Raw genomic sequence first — 25,514 nt, 5'->3', positions numbered from 1 at the left:
TTGTGGTATGTACAGACGGCTGCGAAAGGCTGTGGAACTGTGTTCCACAAGAATGCGAATTTCCGTTCTGTTAAGGCATGCTGCTAATTTAATTAGGCTTGGGTCACAAAATCTACAAGCCGAAGCTTTGAATTCGAAGCCATGTTTAAAGGCTTCAAGTGGATTCAGCTTGTTCGTGAATCCTCTGTCACGCAAACATCTGTGGCTGGCTGCACACACAAACACACACAGAAAAAGAGATAGGACACTTTCAAGTATACAAGTTTAATTTCTTGCTGCATGTATAAAAATTGGTCCCAATGAATTGTGGCCTGTGCCTAAGGAGGTGTAAAAAAGTTCCTTAGTCACAATGCATATTTCTCTGTTCTGAGCATAAAGCCATGGGTGTAAACATTCCCTGAGATATGCTGCTTGTGTAGACACTACCTGAGGGCTGTAAAAATATGAGAAATATGATCACAAACACACACAACATTTAGATAAAAGTGGTTAAGTAGAACGATGTATCGTACATAGCAAGCGATAGCTGAAGAGAAACAGGAACCCATATCTTAAGGCAAAAGATGTAAGCCCTCCAGTTCTTGAGTTAACCTCTCTCTAGTGGGCATTTGGAGCATGTTCAAGGTCACATCATTGTATGCTCCCATCTAGAACAGATAAAAAAAAACTACGAGATTGCTTTTTCCAAGTTAAAACAAAGTGATCTTATTTATATAAACACTACAACACAATTTGTTTCAGAGCTAATGCACAAGTGTGAACACATAGATGTAAAGGTCTTGAAGTTTCAATTATGCATGTAACAATGAGCTCTATTGCAAGCAGACACTTCTTTTTTTGCTACCAACACTACCGCTATCATTTCTACTTGTTTATGGTTCTAGCAAAAGGCAAACTGAGGTTGAGGTGTGCATAGTTCACAAACTGTCATTGCTCGGGTTAGTGGATGAAACTTGGGATAAATTTGTGGCACTGCAAGAAGACGAATGCGCTGATTAAACGTTGCAGCATATACGAAGGACCCTCGGTGGCTAGAACTGTTGCAGAGCCATGAACTACGGCATCCCTTATAACCTGCTGGGCAGTTTGCCCATGCTAAACGCCACAATTTAGTTTAAGCACTACACCAAAACAGTGGCGCTAAAAGTTTGCTTCAAGAACAGGCTGCAGCAGCCGAGCATGTGCTGCTTCTACGATTTACATCACAGCACGAAAAGTAAGGCAACACTAACGGTGAACAGACAAGCAAAAGCTCCTTGCAGGGTACATTGTATACTCGTATCCTTAGACTGATACTTGCACTGGGTAATAGTTCGAACACACATGTAATAAAATTAATGACAGTGTCATTGTTAACACGCACATAATGCAAAACTAAAAACATCATCATTACACCGGAACTAGCTGAATAGTTTAAGCTGTGATAGCAACAGCAGTTGTAGCTAGCTAGGAAGTCCACGCAGGTTATTGCACAAAAATAACAGGCCATGAAAAATAGCAAATATTGCCATGCTCCAGAATCCTTGCTGCATGCCCATAATAAGCTGGAAAAACAACACTCCTAAGTCAGATTTTGAACATGTACATAAATAGCCAAGAATATGGGTATGGGAACAGATGATGATGTAGATCGATGGTAGAGCATTGCGGGTAATGCACAGGTTGTGGATTTAGCTCCTTCAAGTTGGTTCTTTGTCCACTTTCACTTCTTTTTGCCTCAACACTGACACGTCAAGTACAGCAAATGATTTCCCCTATGCTCTCCTTGGCTTCGTATTGACACTAACAGGATAAAGTTTTAAATTACTGGTTCTCCTCCTTCGAATTATGCAGATACCGAACTTGCTGTGAGCACCTATTGCCATTGAGACAGGCACAGGACAAGGAATTCAGGGTCTATTGTCAGAGTTTCTGCAGGTTATGCTGAACAATGGCTACCGCTTTGCGCAAGATGTGTTCTATATCTGAGATTGTGTTGTCGCCAAACACCGGAACGTCGTTGAGGCTTCTGCCAGCTTCCATAGATGCAGTCGTCGTCAGCAGCACACCCCGTGATTCCAAAAGGTGTTCAAAGGGGTCTTCCTTCTTCTTCCCACTCTGAGAAGAAATAATTCAAATAAGAGCACGAGTTTGACTATAGTACTATACTTCAAATTGCAGTAATTATCGATTTCTCAAACGAATTTTGCCAGCACTGAGAACAAGTGTAAGTATACTGGTAGCACTATACCAGGTGCTCCAGCTATCTGTAGCCAAGGGTTAAAAAAATACAATGTTAGAGGCAGGCGAGTGAAATCAGTTTCAAATTGCTGACAGTCACCTTTCGCAATACAGAAATATTTTGTTTGGTTATTAATTTGTTAATTAGAATTATTTAACTAAATTGCTAAATATTGACTTTGGGCAAGAAATGCGACTTGGAAAGTTTGAGAGTGTCTTCAGAAACCCCCCACTGCATTATTTGCGATAAAGAAAGTCTCACCTATACCATTTTTTCAAAGCTGCAAAGAAAGCCCGCGAAATACAAAAAGAACAACGTGACTAGTGCATTCGCGCACAGCGAATATGCTGCTCTCAGCGGTGGTTTAAGCGAACGAAATCAGCTGCGGCTGCGACACGCCAGCTCCGCTGCAGCGGTAGGCCGATAAGTTAACGGTGATTTCTTGGCCCGCGCTCGCTACAACTTGCACCGTCACGCAAGCCAAGAAACCACCGCCAACTTATCGGCCTACCGTTGCAACGGAGCTGGCAAGTCGCCGCCGCAGCTGATTTCGTTCGCTCAAACCATGGCTGAGAGCAGCATATTCGCTGTGCGCGAATGCACTAGACACATTCTTTTTGTATTTCGCGGGCTTTCTTTGCAGCTTTGAAAAAATGGTATAGGTGAGACTTTCTTTATCGCAAATAATGCAGTGGGGGGTTTCTGAAGACACTCTCAAACTTTCCAAGTCGCATTTCTTGCCTAAAGTCAATATTTAGCAATTTAGTTAAATAATTCTAATTAACAAATTAATTACCAAACAAAATATTTCTGTATTGCGCAAGGTCAGCAATTTGCAACGCTTGGCTAAAGATAGCTGGGACAGCCGGTATAACCGTGTCGCTGCATGCAAGTGGAGAGCATCTAGTGTTCTACAGTTGCCTTGGTAACTTCATAGACGAATAGAAAGACATTTTCATGCTGATTGACATACAAGCAGGAGTGTCTGTATCTTGTTGGCTGGCATACAGGGACGAAGAACTGATGTTACACTACATGAAATGTTGAAACTAATAGAGTAAAGCTTGATGCAACCAATACCTGGCATTATAAACCACTACCAATATTCGTCAAAAGCTCGCCCGATACTGATACTGTGTAAGGCCTTGCTGCATCTTCCAACTCCAGTGAGTTTATCTAGCATAATAAAACTGCCACTTGATGTACCTCGTTATGGATGCAACAGCATGGCGTTCGTAACAGTTGGGATACAAGTGCAATGATTCTGTACATGTGAAGTTTCTGAACTCACAGTTTCTTTGTTAAACCTGACGACCACTCCCCATGGTGGCAGGTAAAGGGCACTGGACAGTGAAATCATGTCACTGCCAGCAACCAGCACCACATCAAGGTCTTGTGTCTGCATCACCTGCACGATTTTTTAATGACAATAAGGTTCCACAAATAATGTGGAATATATACGTATGCATCGTAAAAAAGTCCACATACCTACTGACCACTTTAAGAAAGATAATCATTGAGAAGTTAAAACTTGCTATTATGTTGTGGTTTTATTTCAATGATTACATAAATTGCGTAGTATCATAGTGTCACTGTTGACTACTGGTGACGCTATTGAGTGTATGAACACTAGTGAGATTTATTTAATACAAGTACTTTTAAGCTCACCGAGACAATTTCCTCTGGCCAGAAAAATACCATTAATCATCTCGTGAATGGGTGACCTTGTTTTCTCTTACCCTCCAATTTTCGCTCTATGGAAGCATAATTAGCCTCATCCGACACTTTCTAATGAAGCACGGTACATTGATTGATACGAGGAGAACCTTCTTCAGCATTTTTACACATCAATTCATTGGAAACAAAATAGCACACCTGTTCTTTTAGTGACAAGCGACTGTAGTCTATTTCCACGGCCTTCGCGAAGCTGGAGATCTTCTTGGCAATTGTACGTCTGTAATCTGGTAGCACATGATTTGTTGTTCTGCTGTCAGAGGTGAAAAAACAAACAAACACAAGATATGTTAATTAGAACTGTTAGTGTAACAGTAAGAAAGTGGGCACTGGAATTTACAAACGATTATAGTCCATACTTACAAGTGCAAAAGAGGTAGAGCTAGTCCGATTCTTGGCTGATGCTTCGGATCAGGCCTTGGCGTGTGTACGGCAAGCGTTTCCTTGACCCTCTCTACAAATGCCAATAATGCATTGGCCGCTTCTTGGTCAACCAGCTCTGGCACCTGCAAAACACCCAATAGACACCTCTTCAAGAGAAGCTCGGAGGCTGGTGTGACACATGCCGTACTGGATCACAGAAACACTTGGGGCAAAATGCGAGTGAGCTCCATTGTGCACATCAGAGCCCGAAAAGTATGTGCATCAAGCATTTCCATGCTGTCATGTGCATACCCTGTATATACTAGTTTGGGAAGCACATGTCAATGGTTGTGTGGTAGGAGTAGCTTTGCAAACTTACCCCGAAGTAGGCTTTTCGGAAGCACAGCGTCTTGTTGACAGCCGAGAGACGCTTGTCAAGAGGCAACACGTTGCATCCACGTGCTACTGCCTGCAATTGAAGTGAAGCGGAAAAATATAAATTAGCTCGGAAAAGCAGAGCAGATCCGATCAAGTTATTTTTCCAATAAGAGAGATCAAGTTATTTTTCCAATAAGAGAGTGGAACTTGCCTGTATCAGCTGGTTTTTAATGCGGGAGGATTCAAGAAAGAAGTTTGTGTCCCAATCAATCACCTAGAAAAGAAAAGTTCTGTGCTAAGAATACATGATCTTTTCCCCACAGTTCAACTTTGAGAAAGAAGAAAAACAAACAATCAAGGTTGTTACTTGTTCACAATTTTCGAAAGACTACATACAAGCAACACTACACAGTGTGCCGAGAATACGTTGAAGTGCAAGTTGTTCTGGTTTCTTGTTAGCAAACACTGGAAAATGGCTTTTCCGGCGCACTGCGAAATGTTAACCATACAAATTCTTTTCATTGCTTCGCAAGTGCCCGAGAAAATTTAGCGCCTGTTGCAAAATGGCACGCTAAAGAACCGTACTTACTCCACTGTCTACACGTTCAATTGCCGGCAGCACTACCCCTTGATCGTCTGCGGCTTCTGATGATGCATTTCTGGAGAGAGCTGTAAAAAGAGGTATCACCACGTCTCGAAGAAACATTCCGGGTGGCTGGTGCGCTTGGAACTTCAGAAAGTAGCCGATTTCGAAAACTTGATCGCATAATAGAGAGTCCATCTTTGCTTCGGGAGTTCCGTCCTCTATGCCCCACGCCGGCTTCAACTTTGCACATGTGTTCGTGCTCGCTACAGCACCGTGAGCATTCAAGCTGTGGCTACCGACGTCGAACTCAAGATCGGTCACTTCGCACAAGCCATTCATCGATGAACTACGCTGAGCCGGCAAGTCTTCAGCGTGAGCGACATTGTTGATCGTGAATACCGAAAGTAGTGCGTGCACTACTGGTAACATCTTTCGCTGAGTTAGTCGCATTCTCTTGTACGCTGTCAGGATGGGATGAAAGAAAAGCGACTCCTTGCTTGTATGAGGTTCCTCAGTCAGCTCGCACGAGTTCGCGCCGCATAACTTTTGACTTTCACGTCTTATCTACCGCCGGTGAGAGTCTCTTTGGCCTAAGTTTACCGCCCACCATACCGCAACTTCGAATAACTTAATTTAGCGTGCTTTACGCTCGTCAAAAACAAACAAGCGCGCGAACTGCCTGCGGCGAAATAGTTCGAAGACGCTTTCCCAGAGAGCGCGGCAAGCGTTTGCTGTCGATGTCCATTTGGCGGCAAAATGAACGCACACGTGGCAATATTGATTAATTTACACGTGACTGGCAGCAGTAGTTCTTAGACCATCAAGCTAACTAATAGCTAAGTAATAAACTCTCCATCGTTTTCAGCAATCCGAGTGATACAACGACCAAGACAAGGGCAAAAACAACGAAAGAATCGGCAAACTCGGCCTGGAATGCATATTTTGCCATACTTTAATCTTTTAAAAAACGCAACAGGTTTCATTCCAAAATGAGTTCAGACAAATACATGCCGGAGAGCGATGGACCATTTCTCGTTCGCCCAAAAACACGCGAGCTACTTGCTCAAGCCAGGTGGTCAAGCAATCGAGTTTCGAACCTCCCGCCACGCCCCTTCAAGTTGTGTTTTTTCATTCTCGCACATCAGTAGAAGCGCTGGGTTGTGCGTACAGGCTGTCGCTACAACGAAGTGTTTAACGTCTTCACCCGCACTTTCCACAGCTTTCGCAGCTGCTCGTAACTTTGCCACAAGCAAGGTGTGAGCTGTTTCACCAGTCTCGCGGCTGCACGCACACACACACACTCTTTCGATCAACCAATCAAAGAGCTCCACGGAAGGCCGCTTCCTGTCTTTTCTTTCTTTTTGTGCTTTCACGCACGGCATCAGTCTGCGATTTGCCGTATGAAAGAGAGTGCCAGCAGGTCAGTCGCCGTCTTCGTCAGCGACCCCGACGGTCACAAGCTCGCCTGGAAGAAGAGACTGCTCGCACGTTTCGTCGTAGGAAACGCTTCTAAGTGCCTCAAAATGAACCTCATCATCGGCACGTTGGGCCTCCTGGCCCTCATCACGATGGTGTGGTCGGCCGAGGAAAAAGTCAAAGGTCCTAAAGTTACCGACAAGGTAAGCTTCGGGCGTGAGCACACTGCCGACGTGTAAGCATAGAGTAATACAGCAAGCGGTGTAAGCGCGTCCGGTGCATTTGATGCAGTGCAAGCACATCCCTGCCGTAGCGCCAAAGTTTTGTTTGCCGAGAACTCTAATGCACACCTCGACGGTATTTGAATTTTCAGGTGTACTTCGACATCGAGATTGGAGGCGAACCTGCCGGTCGGATAGAAATCGGTCTGTTTGGCAAGACTGTGCCAAAAACTGTCCAGAACTTCAAGGAACTGTGCCAAAAGCATCAGACCGAGGTAAGCTGTGAATGCTTTCTGTTTGTAGTGCACATGCCGTGAAACTTTCATCTTATTTTGTAGAAATCCAAAGATGGTAGCCTTGTTGGCTACAAAGGCAGCAAGTTCCATCGTGTCATCGCGGACTTTATGATCCAAGGTGGTGACTTTACGAAAGGAGATGGCACTGGAGGTGAGTTGGGTTGCTGGTCTTTTAAAGGGTGCTTTTACTACTATTTTTGCGCTTGTGTGATAAAAGGTCTGCCCGTGTGTAGCATGAAGCTGCAAAGCGTAGCAATTTTCACAAAATAAGTTATTATAATGTTGGTTTTCACTGCATGTGCGACTTCAAAATAATTCAATACGTCTACAGAGTTCATCACAGTACTTATTGTAATTTATGGCATACTCTCTCGATCATTACCAAGCAGCTGCTAAAGTAGCATGAAGAGAAGGATTGTGCAAGGAAGTATTTATTCAGCACTTTAAAAAACCGGTTCAGTGTACTATAAGCAGGGAGATGTGAAAAATAGTGTCGAAACTGTTATAGGAATAAGTAATGTTGCCATATCTGAAATTTTGGTGCTGTTTAACGGCACACAGGAGTGGTGAATATTGTGTCCCAGGTGTGTAATAACCAATCTAGTCTAAATTATTTTATATAAAGTGCTTTAAGCATGTTTGTACTAGGGAGTGGGCATATTATACAAGCTTACTGAAACTGTCGTTCTTGCATTATTTATAGGACGTAGCATCTATGGAGAGCGATTTGAGGATGAGAACTTCAAGCTCAAGCATTATGGTGCTGGCTGGGTCTCGATGGCCAATGCTGGAAAGGACACTAACGGGTCGCAGTTCTTTATCACGTGCAAGAAGACCACTTGGTTGGATGGCAAGCACGTGGTGTTTGGCAAAGTTGTTGCTGGAATGGTGAGTTTGAGAGCACTTGGCTTTGGTTGTTGGAGTGATGGTTTTCCATGAGTCATGTCTCCTTCTGTTCTCACATTTTCTTTGACAGTGCATACAATTGGTGTATACTGTTTTGATGATCACACCAAGTCCTTTTGTGAACACTCATGCTCCTGGGTTAAAACATGGGTTAAAGTGTGCATAGAGTCGCTTTTGTTGATCTGATAACATGCAGTAGACTCACTAAACTGAAATCTCTTAAACAGCAATGCTGCTTAAATGGAACAACTGACTCTAACATTATTGGTTTCGTACTTGAATTCTGCACCCCTGTTCGTCTCTTGGTAAACCGAACTCCTGTTATATGGAACACATTTTCCTGGCCCCTTCAGGTTCCGTTTAACGAGAGTCTACTGTATTTAGAAGCACGAGCATGAGCTGTACACATGTGGCCTCCAGGTACCAGGCAATTTTGATTTCAGAGAATGATCTCTGTGCAGTACTCAGCTTTTTGGTGTTGGAGCTATGCCATGTTGTACTGCTCTGTCATGTGTTACTAGTTTTTTTTTGTCATGCATTCTTGAAGCAGGCTATGATTGACTACTTTGTGCTCTCTTCTTTTTTTCTGTCAACAGGACATAGTGCGCAAGGTGGAGAAGCTTTCCACAGATAGCAGGGACAGGCCAACGAAAGACGTTGTTATTGTAGACTCTGGCGTGCTAACCGTGGAGGTTCCTTTCCCCACCGCTCGTGCCGATGCCACAGACTAGGCGAAAGGAAGACCACAAGGAGAGAGTGCTCGATCATCCCATACTCATTTACTGCACTCTTTTCTTTTCACTGCCAAAGGGTACTTTAAGAATCGGCAATCCCCATTTCTGAATCATTCCATATACATGCAGGCTTGTTAAGTGAAGACTGTGCTCAGGCGTTTTGGGGCTTTTTTTCTTAAAACACAGTGTAAATAAATTTGTTACTTTGTTTACGAGTGGCCTGTTTATTGCAGTGCAAATGGCCATGCCAGTGCAGGCTACGGTTTCCACGATTGTCAGCAAGCGACAAGATTCAATGGTTTAACTGTGATGGTGGCGGTAGTGCCATGCTGTACAATTGCACAGCAAATAATATCACTGCCCTGTGCAAGTCTTGGCTGTAGTAGTGCGACAGTGACACCGGCGCTACACGTTGGTGTGGTGTTCACGCGATAGACACAACCATGGCTCAGCTGTCAACATTGTTTTGTTGCTTCAGTGTCCAAGTAAATTGTCGATTACCATGATGCTCAGCCGCAAGTTGTTGGTTGCAGTAGTAAACATTTGCTGTTCTTTTGTTTTATCTCAATCTGGCAAATGAAAGTTGCGAGGCGGGCTTTCTGAACACATTGGCTTCATTCTTATTGCAATTGTCTTGAATTAATTGATTGCTTTATGCCGTTTAAATGACCTGTTACTGAGAGCCTGGGCCTGGGATTGACAAGCATGGAAAAGCTGCTGTCACAATATTTCAGTTCATGTCTGGAGCGTTATTGCCCTGTTTCGGTATGGTGTTGCACATAGAATAATGGGGTTGGTTAATCTGGAGGTTGGAGCAGTGCCGTGTTATAGTGGCATAAGATGCAGCAGAAGCTCTCCTAATGCTACATTTCTGTAACTGTTGCTTGGCATTCTTTGGAAAGAGTCCTATAACCTGCCATCTTTCCCTTGTTTTCCATAAGGTTTGTTTAGTTGGGGCTAGTTTTCCATTAAAATTCTGGTTGCAGAGACGTTTTTTTTCCAAACGTCTAGATGTGTCTTCTGATGGTACTAAAAGAAGTCTAGAGTGTGTAGTTGCTTGATCAAATTTACTAAGTCCTTGAAGCAAGCCAAATTTGCAACAGCCGAGTCACTGAAATTAACACTGCAATCTAAATATGAGTTGCTTGTCATTCTCTGTGGTTCCAAGTTGGTTGCTGCCACAGTGCTGCATCTGAAGCTAAACCATCTTTAAAGGGGTACCGACGCCATCTTTCGAAGATGAGTTTACTCTGCCATACAAATCTGTAACTGTAATTACTTTTTCAGGGTGCACTCGCACTTAGCAGTACATTTTCTAGGCTCTTGAGGGCTTGGCCTATCAGTTGATGCAAAAAAAAGACAACTGAAAATTTTTCTGTCAACACCCCTTTAAAAAGACTGCAAAAAATGCCATCTTTTCCAGTGATTCATGCATTCAGCATGCTGTAGCACCAAAACAAGGGTTCCAAGGCATTTAAAGAGGCCCTGCAACACTTCATCAGCATGGTCAGAAAACGCTGCCAATCGATAGTCGAGCCTCCTGTGAACACGCGAGCCAAACTTTATAGTGCAGCACTTTTTCGTGTCAGTATCCCTTTAATGAAGTGGGTACGTATGTCCTAACTTGCGTGCACTTGAGAATACCTTCTGTTAACAGTTTCTTCCTTATTGATGTGTCTGTGAGATTTTTCCAAATTTCAATGTTCATAGTTTGGGAGGCACGTTTGTTACGTGCAGCCATATTCATGAATGCGCTTCAGCACCATCACAGGAAACTACAGAAGGTTAGACTGAGTGACAAAATTAAGGAGTTTGCAGGCATGAAGTGGAATCAGTTCACACAATGTAGGATAGATTGGATATCATTCGGAGAGGCTGTCATCTTGCAGTGGACAGAATATAGGCTGAAAATGACGATGTACACGTACACATACAAACACGTATGAACATATATGAAGGGGTATTGGATTGCCCCCTCCCCTTGAAATAATTTCTGGCTATGCCTCTGCCATATAAGTGTGCAGTGTTTCAACATGAGATACAACAGTAGCTTGGCCAATTGTATCGAATTTTTCTACTAAAGCACCTCTTTTTGCTACTTTACTTCTGCAGCGAGCAGATAGTGTGGAGCCAGTTCTGTGTGGTCTTCCAGTTCAAAGCGGGCAGTACACTGGCTGGCAGAACATGAGCTCCGAGGCAGCCAGTATGGCGAAACAACAGCCTGTGTTTGTCAAGAGAGGCACGAGTTGCAGAAGGATTGGGCAATCCTTTCACACGCAATTCTGTCGTACAACTAGATCAACTCTTAGTATTAGACTAGCTTCTTGAGGTCTTTTGAAGGGCCACGAAACGAATTGTTTGATTAGCATGCTGTCTTTTATTTTGACAGTTCTAAAGAATGACATGAGAGCTATCTGAGCAATCACTTTATTCGTCCACTTTATGACTATCTATGCCCAAGCTTTTTACATTCTGTGTACAGAATTTCTACAGACAATGAGGACGGCCGTGTCGGTGCATGGCTTGTGTGGTCTCGACAGCACAACTACACATACAAAAGCTTCACAGTCAAAGCACTGATTGTTGTCCACGTCTTATTACACCTCTCCCTAGCTCAAACATTCAACGAGTTCATGGCAGCTTCAATGCAAAAGAGCAAAACTGAGGGTGAAGATAAATACTGCAGTTTCTAAAATTAGTATTGAACACTTTCTGAATTGGAAAATTGCCATGTTATGCAGCTACAGTTGTATAAAAATGTCCCTGGAATTGCTTTATACAACTTCCTAAGCCAGAAAAATTCCGAAGAGTAGCAGCTGATGAATTCCCGCAGTTTAATAACTTTGCCTGTTCATCAGCTGTTTGCAAAGGTTACAATACGATGCAGCCACGAAGCAGTGCTAGAGAATATGCCTGTGCAATGCATCAACGCATGCTGATAGTGTGTCGCGCCAGCTATACAGACGCAATTAACGACTACGAACACTCATTCATAGATCAGTCATTAATGTTTAATTATAGTCTGTCGTGCCATCAGATTGATGCACAAGCAAGCTGTACATGTATTTTTCCAAGCATGTATATTCGAGAGGGAATGACACTGATGCATTGCCAACTTCACGATTGAAGCAATTCAGAATCTATGAAAGTTGGCCCTTTCTCTGAAGCCACTAGGCACAGAGACAAATGGGAAGAAGTCTCCTGGGGGCAAATCGAAGCTAAACATTTCTAGCGCAGATGTGGTGACGACTAATCGTCGACATCTCCCAGTCCTTGCCGATGTCGAACTGGGTAGCGGACACCTGAAGCTCCCTTCATTGGAGCACGGTATCCAGACGTGTACGTCCCTCCTATTCCGGAACCTGCAGTCCAAAAGGAAAGGGTCACACCAGATTGACTAACTACACCACAACCACATAAAAAAAAAAAGAACAGGGTGACTACTGAAGTTCTCTAAGAGAACACGAGCATTTAAAAAACAATTCCCTCATAACTTCGATGTTCAAGGTGGAACTGAGAGGTGTAATGCGATGATGGTGATCGCTTTAGCTTGAGGAACCTTTGCAGTATGCTGAGACTGAAAGTAAATTAAAACCTCTTCTATTTTCCGCACTCTGAAGGCTTTTGTGGCAACTTGTGTACAGTGCGCCAGCTGATACTGCATAAAAGAGCATCTCTTTATGCATTAGAGAGACACTGGAGAGAAAAATCATTTGGAAGCTTCGTAGGCCAAGAAAGAGAGGAAAATAAAAGACAGGCAGTGACACCACCTCAAGTTTCGTGCACCAGCATGCCCTGACATCACGGATTCTGAAAATGCAAGATAACTTGTGAGATAGATTTGTGTGGACACATATCATCTGCAAATAATCACCAATTAATATAGCCCAGAGCATATTTAAATCAACTTGAAAACGTGTGTGTCGCATAACTGCATGCAAGATGGAGTACCTCACAACATTGACATCACGAGTTTGTGTTGGTTGCCATGCTCCTTGTGTGTGCTCTTTCCTGCAGTTTTCAATGAGGTACTCATGTGCACGCGATGGCACGCTCATTGCGAGTGCGTCAGTGTTTTGTATACTCATGTGGCCAGCTGTGTTTAAAAAAAAAATCCACACTGGGTTCCACCTCTCTCGATGCTCTCCAAAACTGGAACACTGTGACTAGGCGCTATAAAAATGTCTCCAAATAATTAACTGTCACACGCTCAACCAAATGAGGTTTCCAGTCGTAATAAGTCTGTTGTTAGCGACTCATTGCAACAGCAAAAACAAGACGTAAAATTTTCGTGTTGGTACTACTTTAAATAAATACATAAGAGTGAAGTTTGCAAGCTGCAAAAGATTTTACTGGCCTACAACAGCCTAAATGCACCTTAAATAGAAAAAAAGGGGAAAGAGGGAAAAAAGAAACTTGGAATCTGTGATGTCACAGTGACACTTTGGTTTGCAGTTCTGGCACAAAATTTTTAGAATGAAATGAACTTAAGTTTTTTCTTCAATAACTGAATGGCTGCAACATTAACGTAAGTAGAATTCTGAAGGAACACTTTAGCATCCTTTACTGATAGCGAGCCTTCAGCTCTTTTAATGGTTAACTTTTCGTACTGGGCAGTGATTGCTCACTGTATGACCTCTAGCACAGAGGACTTAATAGAAGGAAAAAAAAATACGGCAGATGAGCTGAGCTAAAGACCTCACTTCAGTTTACAAAAAAATAATCAAAAATAATCAAAAAACTTAAGTTCATTTTAGAATGAAATGAACTTAAGTTTTTTCTTCAATAACTGAATGGCTGCAACATTAACGTAAGTAGAGTTCTGAAGGAACACTTTAGCATCCTTTACTGATAGCGAGCCTTCAGCTCTTTTAATGGTTAACTTTTCGTACTGGGCAGTGATTGCTCACTGTATGACCTCTAGCACAGAGGACTTAATAGAAGGAAAAAAAAATACGGCAGATGAGCTGAGCTAAAGACTTCACTTCAGTTTACAAAAAAAAAAGATACGAGGAAAAAAGAAAGAAAGAAACATTTCAAAAAGGCAGTTAAAGATTGCTGCCATTACTTACAAAACAATCTATAAGCAATGATAGCAAATGCTAATTTCATCACACCCTTATTACTTATCCCTCTGAGATCACTAGCACATCTAACCTGGTAATTTCAAATTGCGAGCTGACTCCCAAGTACCAAGGTAAACGCGAAATTGGCATTTTTTAATATGTATGATGCTCAAGTTAAGCAACAAACGGAGACAAGCGGCTGGCGAATTTGACGGGCAATTTTACAACATAAAAGGCCGAATCCATTTATGAGTGGAATTGCTCAAATCGTCTCAAGAACATTGTATGATCTAACAGCTTACCTGCAGTGCGGTCCACATCCCGGTCCTTAGGTGGTAGCCGCGTGAGCAATGGCTGGCAGAGAAGCTCGTCGAGAGACTGCTGGCAAAGGTGGTTGTTTTCACGCAGTGCCCGCTTCATCTGTTCGAAGATGTGCGTCTTCTCCTTGTCACCTAACCGGGCCAGGCACTCGTCGACTTTGTCCACCTGAAATGGATTTACCATCCCAACATGTCTCTACTAATGCGCACAAAAAAAATGTTCCATGTATCACGCATGCCATTAAGGCACGTTTACACTTATTGGTCGAGCAGCCAAAGCAGGCAAACCAGCGATAGCAGGGAATAGCAGTTGGAAAACTTGGGGGTGAGCGACCACTCCGCTGGAGCTTCTCACTTTACCATAGCCAAACAGAATGTGATGAGAAAAGCTTGCTGGAAATGGATTAGCTGGATTTTCATTAACACAACGAAGAACTACCTTGTGCTATATTTGAGTCGCACAGTAGAGTGTCAACTATCTCCTGTCTGCTACATCCGACTGGATCATCATTCGCAAGTGGCTAGCGTGTGGGGAAAGCACGAAGAACAGTTGGTGGAAGTGCCATGAGATGTCACGAAGTTTCTAGAAGTGCAAGGAGCAGCATGTCCATGATGGCGCTGCTATCTCATGCGCACAAGTGTGCCATCACGTGGTACTGTTTTATATTTAGCAGGTTTTGTAGTAATATATGCTTGGAAAAAATAAGAAGCCTGCAATGTGTAGTGTACTGGAAACACTTCATTGCTCTATCTCTTCTGACTTTCTAAAACCAGCAAATCAACATCTTGAGAATTAGATCACCAATGAAAGAAGTTAGTTAATTGCTTTTGTTTACTAATTGAACACCAGTGACTAGAAATTCACTGGCAGTTTGTTAGGAGACCAATACAAATGAATTCGGAGCTTCCACATGCCAAAACCACGATGTGATTATGAGCACACCATAATGGGGAACTCCAATTTAATTTTGACCATCTGGATTTCTTTGATGCGTGGCTAAGTCTATGTACGTGGGCATTTCTTTCATTTCGCCTTAGCTGAAATGCGGCTGCCGGGGCTAAGGATTCAACTCGTGCTTAGCAGTGCAATAACATAGGCACTAAGCCACCAGGGAAGTTGTATTTAAAAGGTTCTAAACAATGTGTACTTTGTCTTACTCATGCAAAATAGTTAGTGCTTAGTGCATTATAGCTAAAACACCCTGTTTATGTGTATCATTGCTTTCATTTAGTTTTGTTTACTAAAGACTCTGTTGTGCATAAAGTGCTTGGCTAATAAGCCTAGCATAGAAGTGTTATTGCCTATGTAGGGTGAAATATCTTTGCCTGTATCTACATAATTAAGTGACGCTCTAGCATTTGAATCACCCAAAACTCTGCTGTGCCACAGCATACACTGTACACTTCATGCAAATGAACTACACCTAAGTTACAGGTGCCACAAAAATGGCGTGCACACAAGTTTGAATATTGCTACATGGTGCATGCCATGGCACTAGAGTGACTCACCGTTTCTTGGCAAACTTGCTGCTCTGTCCGTGACTGCACGGGCACGTCTTGGTGGATGACAGACCGTAGAGTCAGAAAGACGTCGTCCACTCTGTCCAGGTCTGCTAGTGCCATCATCTGTGAGCACAGAAGGAAGTGTCACGAGAAGCTTTCGCGATCGGTCTGCCGCATGGACCACAAGGCGATGGACTAGCAGCAATATTGTGAAAAGCTAAAGATCTGAGTTTATTAACATGAAGCGGTCAGACTGGGCCTGTGTGCCCTGACCTAGCAGTCTGCAGAGGGTTGAATGGGGGGGATGAAAGAGGAGGTAAGTCAAGTTTTATTAGAATAGTTCGGTTGAGTAACATGGTTAGCATATTACAGCAGGAGGTCCCAAAGTTTCGGAGAAACTGACAAGGGGACCTCCTGTGTGTACATGAATGGGGTAATTACAAAGACACAGCAAAAGTATTCGGATGTGTGAATAATAACGAGTACGCTAAAATTCAATACACAACTTAATGGTAATACTCACTATTAAAAAAATGACATGAAAACGATCAAAAGCAACTGATAAAACAGGCATAACAAATGGCAAGATTAATGAACAGCACAATATGACAAATGCCATTCGTTTCATTATCAGTGACATCAGTTGTACAAAAGCAAATGTTGAATACAAAAATAGTAGAGCTGTGCGAATAGCAAAATTTTAGGTGCGAAGCGAATTCGAATATTGATGTGTGAGTGCGAATCGAATCGAATATTTTTCGAATATTTCTCAAATATTTCTAGAATATTTTTCGAATACTTCGAAGCGAAATTGCAGAAAAAAAGTTAGAGAGGATTCCTAAGCATATTCTTAGAGATAGCAACATGAAAGTGTTTCTTTTCGCTAGGCTGATGAGGCACTGGCGGGGTGGTGTTTCATAGTTGTCTTATCAAGAATGAGGCAATGTAGAGACCGAATTCTATTTATGTACATGATTTGGCACAACCAAAGTGTTGCCGACAACGCTTTACACGTGATAGGCAAAGATGCCATTTCCTCAGCTTCTCCTCCTCTTTCAACTTCTGTGGAAGCCCAACTGATGTGGCGGCCAAGGGTGTGCTCCCTACAAGTCCGGAGTTCCAAATCTGCCTTGTAGACATCGATATATAAGAACATCTGAAATTTTGGATGCTAAGAAGCTTCGGCTTCCAATTTTTCGGACTCCCTACCCAAATTTCAGGTCCAAAACAGCATTAATTGAGCCCCCACCTCTGCCACATCTTTTATCTCCATGTTGGAACCAGCGTTTTCTTGAGTTAACATTTGCGACCGTAGCAGAGCTTGAAAGGCAGCTTTGCCGCAATACCAGGGTGTGATGAGGTGAAGAATATTGAAAATCCAGGGACCACTTCCAATCGGACGTTGACTGTGTCTTGACAAAGTTCAACCGTAACGGAGCTTGAAAGGCAGAGTTGCCGCAATACCGGAGTATAATGAGGTGAAGCATATTGAAAATCTAGGGACCACTTCCAATCGAACGTTGACTCTCTCTTGGCAAAGTACGCCCGTAACGGAGCTTGAAAGGCAGCTTTGCCGCAATACGAGAGTGTAATGAGGTGAAGCATATAGAAAATCTAGGGACTACTTCCAATCGGACATTGACTGTCTCTTGGCAAAGTTCGACCGTAACGGAGATTGAAAGGCAGCTTTGCCGCAATACGAGAGTGTAATGAGGTGAAGCATATTGAAAATCTGAAGGGGTCATTTTCAATCTGACGTTGACTGTATTTGTCTTAGGGAAGTTCGAATGGTTCAAATAGTAAAATTCCAGTGCGAATCGAATCGAATAGCAAACACTATTCGAAAAATATTCGAAATTTCGAATATTCGCACACCCCTAAAAAATAGCGCAGAAATATTGAAACTGATAACAGTTAATTACTTAATTAAGATGAGTTTATTATTCCCTGAACAAAATATTTCTTGCTGCACGAGATGAAAACATGAATGCTGTGCAATGATTTTAATTCTAAAGGAAATGAATTCCAAATAGCTATGCTAAAAAATAGGGTTGTGAACCTGCCGTAGTTCATCCTTGCGGCAGGCAAAAGATTATTTTGCTGGGAAAACCAGGTGATATACTGCTATTAGTTAAGTGTTGATGATCAATACACACAATGAAAATGTCACGTGTGATGAGTCTATAGGCGACAGTGGACAGTCTATGACAGAATAATTGTCGTAATGGGAGTATGTTAAGTTTAGGAAATAACAAGCTACACGACAAATCAAGTGGGCGAAAAGCCATTAGTCTAACTGCTTGATTCTGAAGTCGCTCCAAACGTTCAATGTGCGTGAAATATGTGTTGGCCCAAGATGATATGCAATACGAAATATGGCTATGAATATAGGCAAAATACAAAGAATGTATGATGGATTCCAAATGCAATCTTTTGAACGAGTGATGCGGCATGTCCATGAAATTTTAGTTCAGTATCCAACATTACACCAAGAAGCCTCGCTTCATTGGAAACATTTATGACGTAATCATTGATGTGAAGGGAAGGTGGTATGTCAAGTGAAATTTACGGGAAATGGAGCACCATAAGAGTGAAGTGAGTGGATACAATGAATGGTTGACTGAGCTTAATGTCACACAGCTGCACTCTGACTTACAGAAATATCCTTGTAGTCAGTTCTGTATGTTACGTGGTCTTAGATTTATCTGGATTGGGCAAGCGGTAAACCTCAGTAGCGTCTGCTTGGAGCTTGAACCGGGCTGATCATCAGAGGTCTGGCAGGAAAGATGAGACAATGTAAAACAAAACAGAAGTTTAATATATTGCTATGGGTGAGCGTTGTGCTCGAGAGGGCATTACAAGAACATATGGCGCACTTCCACCTGCGAGCTGAGGGAAACGAGAGCTACTGCAGTGGTTTGCATGATTCATTTTAGATTTTCTTCCCATCTGGAGCTTTTCTGTACAATCGGTGCATTTTGCAGAGGCAGAAACTGGGAGGTTAACAAAGAAACTCAAGAAGAAGTCAAGAACCACACAGCGTGCGAGGGAGCGGAAAATGATAGATGTAACATCAAGAGATTGGAAGACAGCAGAATGAATTGGAGAGCCAGCACGGGTAGCTTATATCCTGGTTGACATGAAGGAAAAAAAAAAGGGTTTGTGCAGGCCATGTAATGCGTACGACAGAAAAATGGTGGTCAGAGTGATGGAATGGGCACCAAGAGATGAGAAGCGCTGTCGAGAAGAATAGCAGAAGGTTAGGTGACGAAACGAGGAACATCGGGGGAGTAAGTGGACATGAAAATAGGATGATGATGATGCAACAAGGGACTTACTCGGATGTTGCGGACTGTGATGTAAGAGAGCTGTGCTGACAGAGCCAGCAGCTCCATGGCAACCTTAGGCTCATTCTGCACACAGAAAAAACAAGTGACACATTTTATTTTCGCACATGCTCAACAATAATTGAATTGGTAGTTGCATATACAGTGCACTTCAAAAGTTGTAAGTGCTATAACTTAGTAAAGTGAAGCTTTGGGCTAGTTGGTTTTGCATTATGAAATAGTAACAGCGTGATATTCTACACGGGGATACACAGGAGTCCCCGTGTAGAATATCGTGCTGTTACTATTTCATGTTGTAAGAGCTACTGTTTTTATTACTGAGAACCATAGGTACGCATATGTTGACTTTGACTCGGTACTTGCATGTATCTTTTGAATTATAAGATATAATGAAATAAGTCAAGAACACACTGCATTAAAAGGCTTGCATCTTCATGAAAACTGTTCTACCAACTGTTACAAGGACACACTGTCACAAGGCAATGAGATAAATACATTACTGTAGAACGGAGAGTCGCAAGGTGTCTTCACAATTGCTGCTCCTATGCAGTTCCATTCTGGTATTCCGAGAAACTAGCTACTACATATACGTGTGTGTCCATGCTTAGACTGAACCTTTCTGTTGCCTTTGCACTAGACATTTGCAGCGATGTCACAATACACTTTTAATGAAAATCTCAGAGTGTAAAAATAATAAAAACAACTCACATGATTGACAGCCAGCATAGCAGCAAAGGCCAGGCCCTTGCGTAACACCAGAGCTCCCACAGACCGGGCATCCTGAATAAGCTTGAGCGCATACTCGTACGACTCACGAGTGTTCTGTCGGAAAGAGGAATGAGTGGTATTTGTGTACAAGAGGTCATTATATGATGCGAGTGTTTTTCTTTTCTTGTTGCACGTTAATATGGCAATAGGTCTTTCAGTGCAGTCACAGAGGTGGCGCGTCGACTCATTCAGCAGCCCACCTTTTCACGTTATCATTTCACAGTAAGCACCAACATGCGCCAGCGGACAAGCACTGGGCACCTATGAGTCGTCTATGAAAGTGGTGGGAAGGGTGAAACCAGCTTGACCAATGAAAAAAAAAAAAAAAAAAAAAAAAAAAAAAAAAAAAAAACCATAAGTATTGGGTGTGCGGAACACCAAAAAGGATGCTGTTGTGTGGTGAATGCATATTGTGGTGATCTACGCCTAGTCAGGTGGCCATTAATGTAGCCTTTCGTCTCCTGCATCACGACAATCATGTACAGTCGAACCCTTCAATAACGAAATTGCCGGGGAAGTGATTTTTGTTCGTTCTCGGGAGAATTTCGTTGTTGCGAAAATAGAAAAAATACACCCACCAATTACTTCTCAACACCAAAATTTACTGAAAGAAGTCACTGATCTAGCTCTGTTTCACGTTCCTTTGAAGGAGCTTAATGGTTCGAGCCTCGTGACTTGATAAGCTTTTCACAGCTTCGTCGTCATGGGCGCCAAGGAAAGTGCGAATGATGTCAAAAGCATAAAGAACTTCGCACACACTTACTTGCCTTTCTTAACAGAAGGCGGCATCTTTCTGAAAGGCCAAACAACACTGCACATGAGCAAAGCGCGGGAGATCTCAGCGTGCACGCGGAGAGACGCGCGGCAGCAAGCAGTTAGGCAGTATACGGAATGTCTGTCGGCATGACCTGACTTTCACGGTTGTCGTCACTTGAAACCTCATGTGCCGATGTAGTTACCAACAGAGGCGCTAGCAAAGAAATGTTCTCAGCAAAGAAGAAAAAAAAAAAAGAAAAAAAGAAAAATCTTGTCATTATCACGATCATCCAACTGAACGTAAACAGCAATGGTCACACCGATGCTTGTTGGCGAAACGTATGTGACCGACTTTTCGAATGAGCGGTGCTGCAATTCTCGAACTGGGTTCCCAACTAGCTCATGGATTGCAAAAAATATTGTGGGCCACTACCTGAAACTTTCATTATTGCGGGAGTGCTTTTTAAAATCTGTTTGCTGTTGAGAGGGGGCAAATGCTTTGAACTCTTGGACAGTCGCCGAGAACGCTACATTTCTTCGTTGCCATGAGAATATCGTTCTTGAGGGCTTTTGTTATTGAGTGGTTTAACTGTGTTGCCAACAAAAAAATGCAGTTACTTTAAAAGTGATAACTTATACATTAAAAATTCTAATTTCATAAATTTCATGGTGACAAGTGATTATTAGATAAGAAAATGAAGGTCGAACAGGGGTGTAGCCAGGGGGGGGGTTGGGGGGTTCACCCCCCCCCCCCCCGAAATGTTTCAGTTTTGCTTGCGTATATATACAAGCACACATACAAACGCACGCACGAACATACATACAGTATGGTTGAGCCCCCCCCGAAAAAAATTTCTGGCTACGCCCCTGAAGTCAAATCTATGTTTTTGCAATTTTGCACTGTAACTCAAATGCCAGTGCATCAGTGTGATGCTGAATATTTCAAAATATGTTTTTTTTAAATTTTATGTTGGCTCTCCTAGTATGTGAATCTTTATGAATTCAGTCTCTGGCTCTCTTTGAGTAATGTGTCAATAGTCACCAATTAAATATTAACGAGTATCTTTTCTTCCTTACCAAACATCTTCTCACTACACCGCGGCTTCTTCAGTGTTGTGGGAAATCAACTTACTAATACACACATCTGAAATCATTTTTCTCTCTAATCCTCTTTGTAATCTATTCTGAGAAAATCCTGCCATGTTCTATAAAAGAAAAAAGGTGCCAACACTCACCAACTTGTAGCAGGCTCCTAGGGCAAGGACGACGCATTCGCGTGGGTACTTGGTTCCATACAGCTGCTTCTGTTGCATGCTGTTGAAGATGTCCACAACGTCCTGATAGCGCTGCTCCTTAAACAGGAGGTCCATGGCGATCTGGTACGATGAGAACTGGTCAAAGAAGCCATCCAGCTCCTGCGGAAATAGAGAGAAATCAGAAAGGAGCACTGGCAACATCCATTCTGAGAAAACAAAACCAAAATTTCTTATTTCTCCTTTCAGCTGATACTTGTGTAGCTAGGAAAAACACTTTGTGCCAAAACCATAATCTAATTATGAGGCACACTGGCTTCGAAATAATTTTGACCACTTGGGATTCTTGAACATGCAGTCTATGTATGTTGGTGTTATTGCATCTTGATCCCACTTGTGTCCAATGTTATACAGTTTGATCTAGGTGTCGTTCATGATACTTTTGTAAATGTGGTAAAACTTATGAGCTGCCTTAACGAGCCTAAAAAATACACTGAATGAACAAGAGTGCACTAACCTGGTCTTTGAACAGTTGTAAAACGATATCTGGTTTTTTCAAGTGGTAAAACAGGCGGAGGGCCACAGGTCCGAAGACGAATGTTCCAAAGCGCAGTTCCTTGTTCTGCTGGTTGAACCTAAGGGGTGAAATAGCATCAACAGCTAGTCAGAGATGGAGACCTGCAGTTGGGTACAAAGATGTCCAATGGCATGGTAAAAGGGCATCGAGGGGAGGAGTTTGAATTCCCAATCTCTATGAAAATTTTTTGCTGCTATTGTATACTTACAGAACTTATTATGCACACGAGATTGTAAGACTCCCCCAAAATAAAACCCTGACTACGCTGCTGTCCTAGAACATGACAACACTCATGTGGAAAACAATCTTTCTTGATCAGTAATTGGTGCTGGGTGGCACATTAAGAGACCGCAGGCCAACCTTTACAAACATCAATGCTTACTGCTCATTGTATGCCGTTTTTTCGGCAGGCATAATGACACTGGTATTTTGAACTATCATATCTCAGGTCAAAACAATGATTCCTCCGGTGAGACGGAGACACCAAACGACAGCCCTATTTTCATGCTGCAGCACATTTTTGCTTTACCAATGTGCTAGTGTTTCAACCATCATGTTGGACACTTCTTTGTACATGTTGAAAATGCACATGCTCTCATTTCTGGTGGCCCACTTATTATACATTTCAGGTGTGGCTAATTGCAGTCGCTTTAGTAAGAAGGAGGTGAACGACTGGCCAATGCTACCCTTAATCACAACACAAAAATAAGAGATCTTTTCGCTTGTCATTGCCCATTTGTTTATAGTACCCCCAAGGTCAAACGACATCAGAAATAAAAGTGAATGCACAATAAACTTCAACGCTTATCAAAACAGTGACGCTACATATGTGCACGTCATAGCTGATGATACATACTCCCTCTCTCAAATATATGAAAAAGAATCAAATGCAGCACCAACAATCAAATGGTTCATTTTGAAATAGTCTGCAATGAACAGATCATTATGCTGTGCAGAGGTGCGCTTAAGAGAGGACTAGTAGAACAGGGGTGCTGGTGGGCGGGGTGCACAGTGAACGTGCCCTTCCATATTTCTGTCGACCATGTGGTATGAATCTTAAATCTTTTGACAGTACCCATCTAACCAGCACCCACATTATGATCAAGGGTGTGGCATCTAAAAAAAAAAAATTCCTGGCTGTCCCACTTGCTCAAGAAGGAGCACCTTTAAAGATCATCATGCTTATCTTGCGTTATCATGGCCAACCAGGTGAGTGATATGTTAATGAGGAAAAGTTGTCCTGGTTCCATATTCTTTGTGCTATGCTGAAAGAAACACTAATGGTACTTTGATATAAAATGCAGTGAACTATAATACTAGTCTATATCATTTTGCAGTAAAATATAAAATCTGGCAATAGAAAAATTGGCTGATTATAGTGTGCTTAAGATTAAACACTGTGCCTAACTGCTACTGTTCGCAAAATGACACTGACAAAAAATTATCAGTAAGTAACATTGTGATGCAATTAACGTGCAGACAGCAACATGCTTTAAACTTGCTGCAGGCACGTTCGCAAGCTGCCATTCAAATCGAAGAGGGCACATTACCTCTTCATCATCTTGACCACCAATTCAATGTCAGAGTCCTTGTCTTCGCATAAGTAGGCAACGTGCTTGAGGTCTTCCGTAAACACCATCCCTGGAGTGTCGGTGTTGAAGTACTGACTGATTCGCTGGAAAAACTTCTCTGAAATAAGAAGGACGACGTGAGTAACACTGCTATCTTCACGGGGTGCATACTATAGACAGCAAAGTAATGGTTGGCTACTAATGCAATTGTCGATCCATCAAAAGAGAGATAAAACTGGACAGTTTAAGCATAATTGAAATGAATAACCTCGGAATAGCACCTGGTCCTTCCATCTAGCCATGTTTTCTCTTCGCTTAATGGTTGTTCACATCCATAAGCAGGTAAGGAAGAAACTAGACTAGCAGTAGCGTAGCCACGTTATTTTTTTTTTTATTTGGGGAGGGGGGGGGGGGGGGAGGGGTGATTCAACTATACTTAATCTATGTTCGCGCGTGCGTGTACATGTACACAATAAAATTTGCCCCAGCGTAGCGGGACTATATTCTCATCTCCCTACCTTACCACCGTCATTCATTCATCACTCTCGCTCCCCTGTCTCCCCGCCCCAGTGTAGAGTAGCAAGCCAGAGCAAACGGTAGCTCAGGCCGACCTCTCTGCCTCTGTAGATAAATTCTCTCTCTCTCTCTCTAAAAAATTTCGGGGGGTGGGGGAGGGGTTGAACCCTTCCTCCTCCTCCCTCTCCCCCCCCCCCCCCCCCCACGCGGCTACGCCAGTGCAGACCAGATAAGGTAATCAAGCAAATTCTCGCGGTCGCCTTAATAAAGTAACGTTACTAAGCACTCAGGAGCAGAAAACATGAGTTCAAGAGAAGTCTCGTGCCCCAGAAACAGACCGAAATTCTACTGTACCTTTGGCGTCGCCAAATTGATGTTTCATTTTCTCTCTCTGTTCCAAGTACTTGTCTAAACCCAGCACCGCCGCGCCGTACAAATGTCGCAAGTCTGCAAACAAACACGAAAATCCATCGTTGACACCCTTTAATCAAGCATACACAACGCTCAATAGTTGGGGCGCCGAAATAAAGCGATCTTTAAAGCGCAAATCTTGATTTATTACATCTTTAGCAAGTACCGGCAGACGAAATTAAAAATTCGGAATGACTCCTATGAGAGAAAAAGAGTACAAAAACGCAATCGGCATACAAGACGTGCGGTAACTAACTACTACGCGGTGAACTATGCATAAGGCTAAGGAAATTCTTACTTTGAGCTTTCAAAGATAGGATACATGACTTTGAAATTGAACTTAATATCGCGCGAGCAGACACATGTCTCGCAAGAGCAGCCGCCATTTTTAACTGCTAAGCCGCCGACATCGAGCACAATTTCTCGACACTTTAGTAGGAATACTCTCCTAAATATTCATTGCTTTCCTGCACTCGAAGAAAAATATTACCTTAATAATTCATTACAACTTATTAACATTTCAATAAATATTTAAACAATCTAAAAGATACATTTTATACGTTAACTTCGG

The 25,514-nt window shown here is 42.6% G+C and overlaps 3 protein-coding genes across 4 annotated transcripts; 1 reads left to right on the top strand and 2 right to left on the bottom strand.

Moving 5' to 3' along the window:
- Nucleotides 1-248: 248 nt before the first annotated feature.
- On the bottom strand, nucleotides 249-5,961 carry LOC119387898 (uncharacterized). Of its 2 annotated transcripts, none has more exons than XM_049413729.1 (7): nucleotides 5,286-5,961; nucleotides 4,904-4,970; nucleotides 4,698-4,783; nucleotides 4,319-4,461; nucleotides 4,097-4,208; nucleotides 3,513-3,629; nucleotides 249-2,097 (listed from the first exon to the last, which is right to left on the bottom strand). In XM_049413729.1, the coding sequence occupies exons 1-7, from the start codon at nucleotides 5,730-5,732 to the stop codon at nucleotides 1,903-1,905; spliced, it is 1,167 nt and encodes a 388-aa protein (XP_049269686.1). In that variant the 5' UTR covers nucleotides 5,733-5,961; the 3' UTR covers nucleotides 249-1,902. The 2 variants fall into 2 exon arrangements, with proteins under 2 accessions (XP_049269686.1, XP_049269687.1); XM_049413730.1 differs by having other exon boundaries at nucleotides 4,097-4,205.
- A 636-nt stretch (nucleotides 5,962-6,597) lies between these two features.
- On the top strand, nucleotides 6,598-9,067 carry LOC119387897 (peptidyl-prolyl cis-trans isomerase B). Its single transcript, XM_037655460.2, has 5 exons — nucleotides 6,598-6,901; nucleotides 7,072-7,194; nucleotides 7,258-7,366; nucleotides 7,919-8,103; nucleotides 8,718-9,067. Exons 1-5 carry the CDS (start codon nucleotides 6,683-6,685, stop codon nucleotides 8,850-8,852), a joined length of 771 nt encoding a protein of 256 aa, XP_037511388.1. The 5' UTR covers nucleotides 6,598-6,682; the 3' UTR covers nucleotides 8,853-9,067.
- Nucleotides 9,068-11,266: 2,199 nt separating this feature from the next.
- Nucleotides 11,267-25,348, bottom strand: LOC119387895 (pentatricopeptide repeat-containing protein 2, mitochondrial). Its single transcript, XM_037655459.2, has 10 exons — nucleotides 25,242-25,348; nucleotides 24,887-24,979; nucleotides 23,996-24,134; nucleotides 22,386-22,503; nucleotides 21,851-22,030; nucleotides 19,800-19,913; nucleotides 19,083-19,157; nucleotides 15,751-15,867; nucleotides 14,224-14,407; nucleotides 11,267-12,217 (listed from the first exon to the last, which is right to left on the bottom strand). The coding sequence occupies exons 1-10, from the start codon at nucleotides 25,327-25,329 to the stop codon at nucleotides 12,105-12,107; spliced, it is 1,221 nt and encodes a 406-aa protein (XP_037511387.1). The 5' UTR covers nucleotides 25,330-25,348; the 3' UTR covers nucleotides 11,267-12,104.
- Nucleotides 25,349-25,514: the final 166 nt, after the last annotated feature.

The sequence above is a fragment of the Rhipicephalus sanguineus genome, chromosome 3 (assembly GCF_013339695.2).
Source record: "Rhipicephalus sanguineus isolate Rsan-2018 chromosome 3, BIME_Rsan_1.4, whole genome shotgun sequence".
Lineage (NCBI taxonomy): Eukaryota > Metazoa > Arthropoda > Arachnida > Ixodida > Ixodidae > Rhipicephalus > Rhipicephalus sanguineus.
The sequence above is the reverse complement of the archived record's forward strand: the minus strand, read 5'-3'. Positions and strand labels throughout refer to the sequence as shown.

What these genes read in the sequence shown, in the direction of transcription:
- LOC119387898 (XM_049413729.1), bottom strand. Translation starts at nt 5,732, where the DNA reads ATGCGACTAACTCAGCGAAAGATGTTACCAGTAGTGCACGCACTACTT. An exon ending in TTGAACGTGTAGACAGTGGA is followed by an intron (nt 4,971 to 5,285) that starts GTAAGTACGGTT and finishes TTTCTTTTCTAG; the next exon opens with GTGATTGATTGGGACACAAA. An exon ending in GCTCTACCTCTTTTGCACTT is followed by an intron (nt 4,209 to 4,318) that starts GTAAGTATGGAC and finishes CACCTCTGACAG; the next exon opens with CAGAACAACAAATCATGTGC.
- LOC119387897 (XM_037655460.2), top strand. Translation starts at nt 6,683, where the DNA reads ATGAAAGAGAGTGCCAGCAGGTCAGTCGCCGTCTTCGTCAGCGACCCC. An exon ending in GAAAGGAGATGGCACTGGAG is followed by an intron (nt 7,367 to 7,918) that starts GTGAGTTGGGTT and finishes CATTATTTATAG; the next exon opens with GACGTAGCATCTATGGAGAG. An exon ending in GCAAAGTTGTTGCTGGAATG is followed by an intron (nt 8,104 to 8,717) that starts GTGAGTTTGAGA and finishes TTCTGTCAACAG; the next exon opens with GACATAGTGCGCAAGGTGGA.
- LOC119387895 (XM_037655459.2), bottom strand. Translation starts at nt 25,329, where the DNA reads ATGGCGGCTGCTCTTGCGAGACATGTGTCTGCTCGCGCGATATTAAGT. An exon ending in GTGGTCAAGATGATGAAGAG is followed by an intron (nt 22,504 to 23,995) that starts GTAATGTGCCCT and finishes TTCACCCCTTAG; the next exon opens with GTTCAACCAGCAGAACAAGG. An exon ending in TAGGAGCCTGCTACAAGTTG is followed by an intron (nt 19,914 to 21,850) that starts GTGAGTGTTGGC and finishes TCTTTCCGACAG; the next exon opens with AACACTCGTGAGTCGTACGA.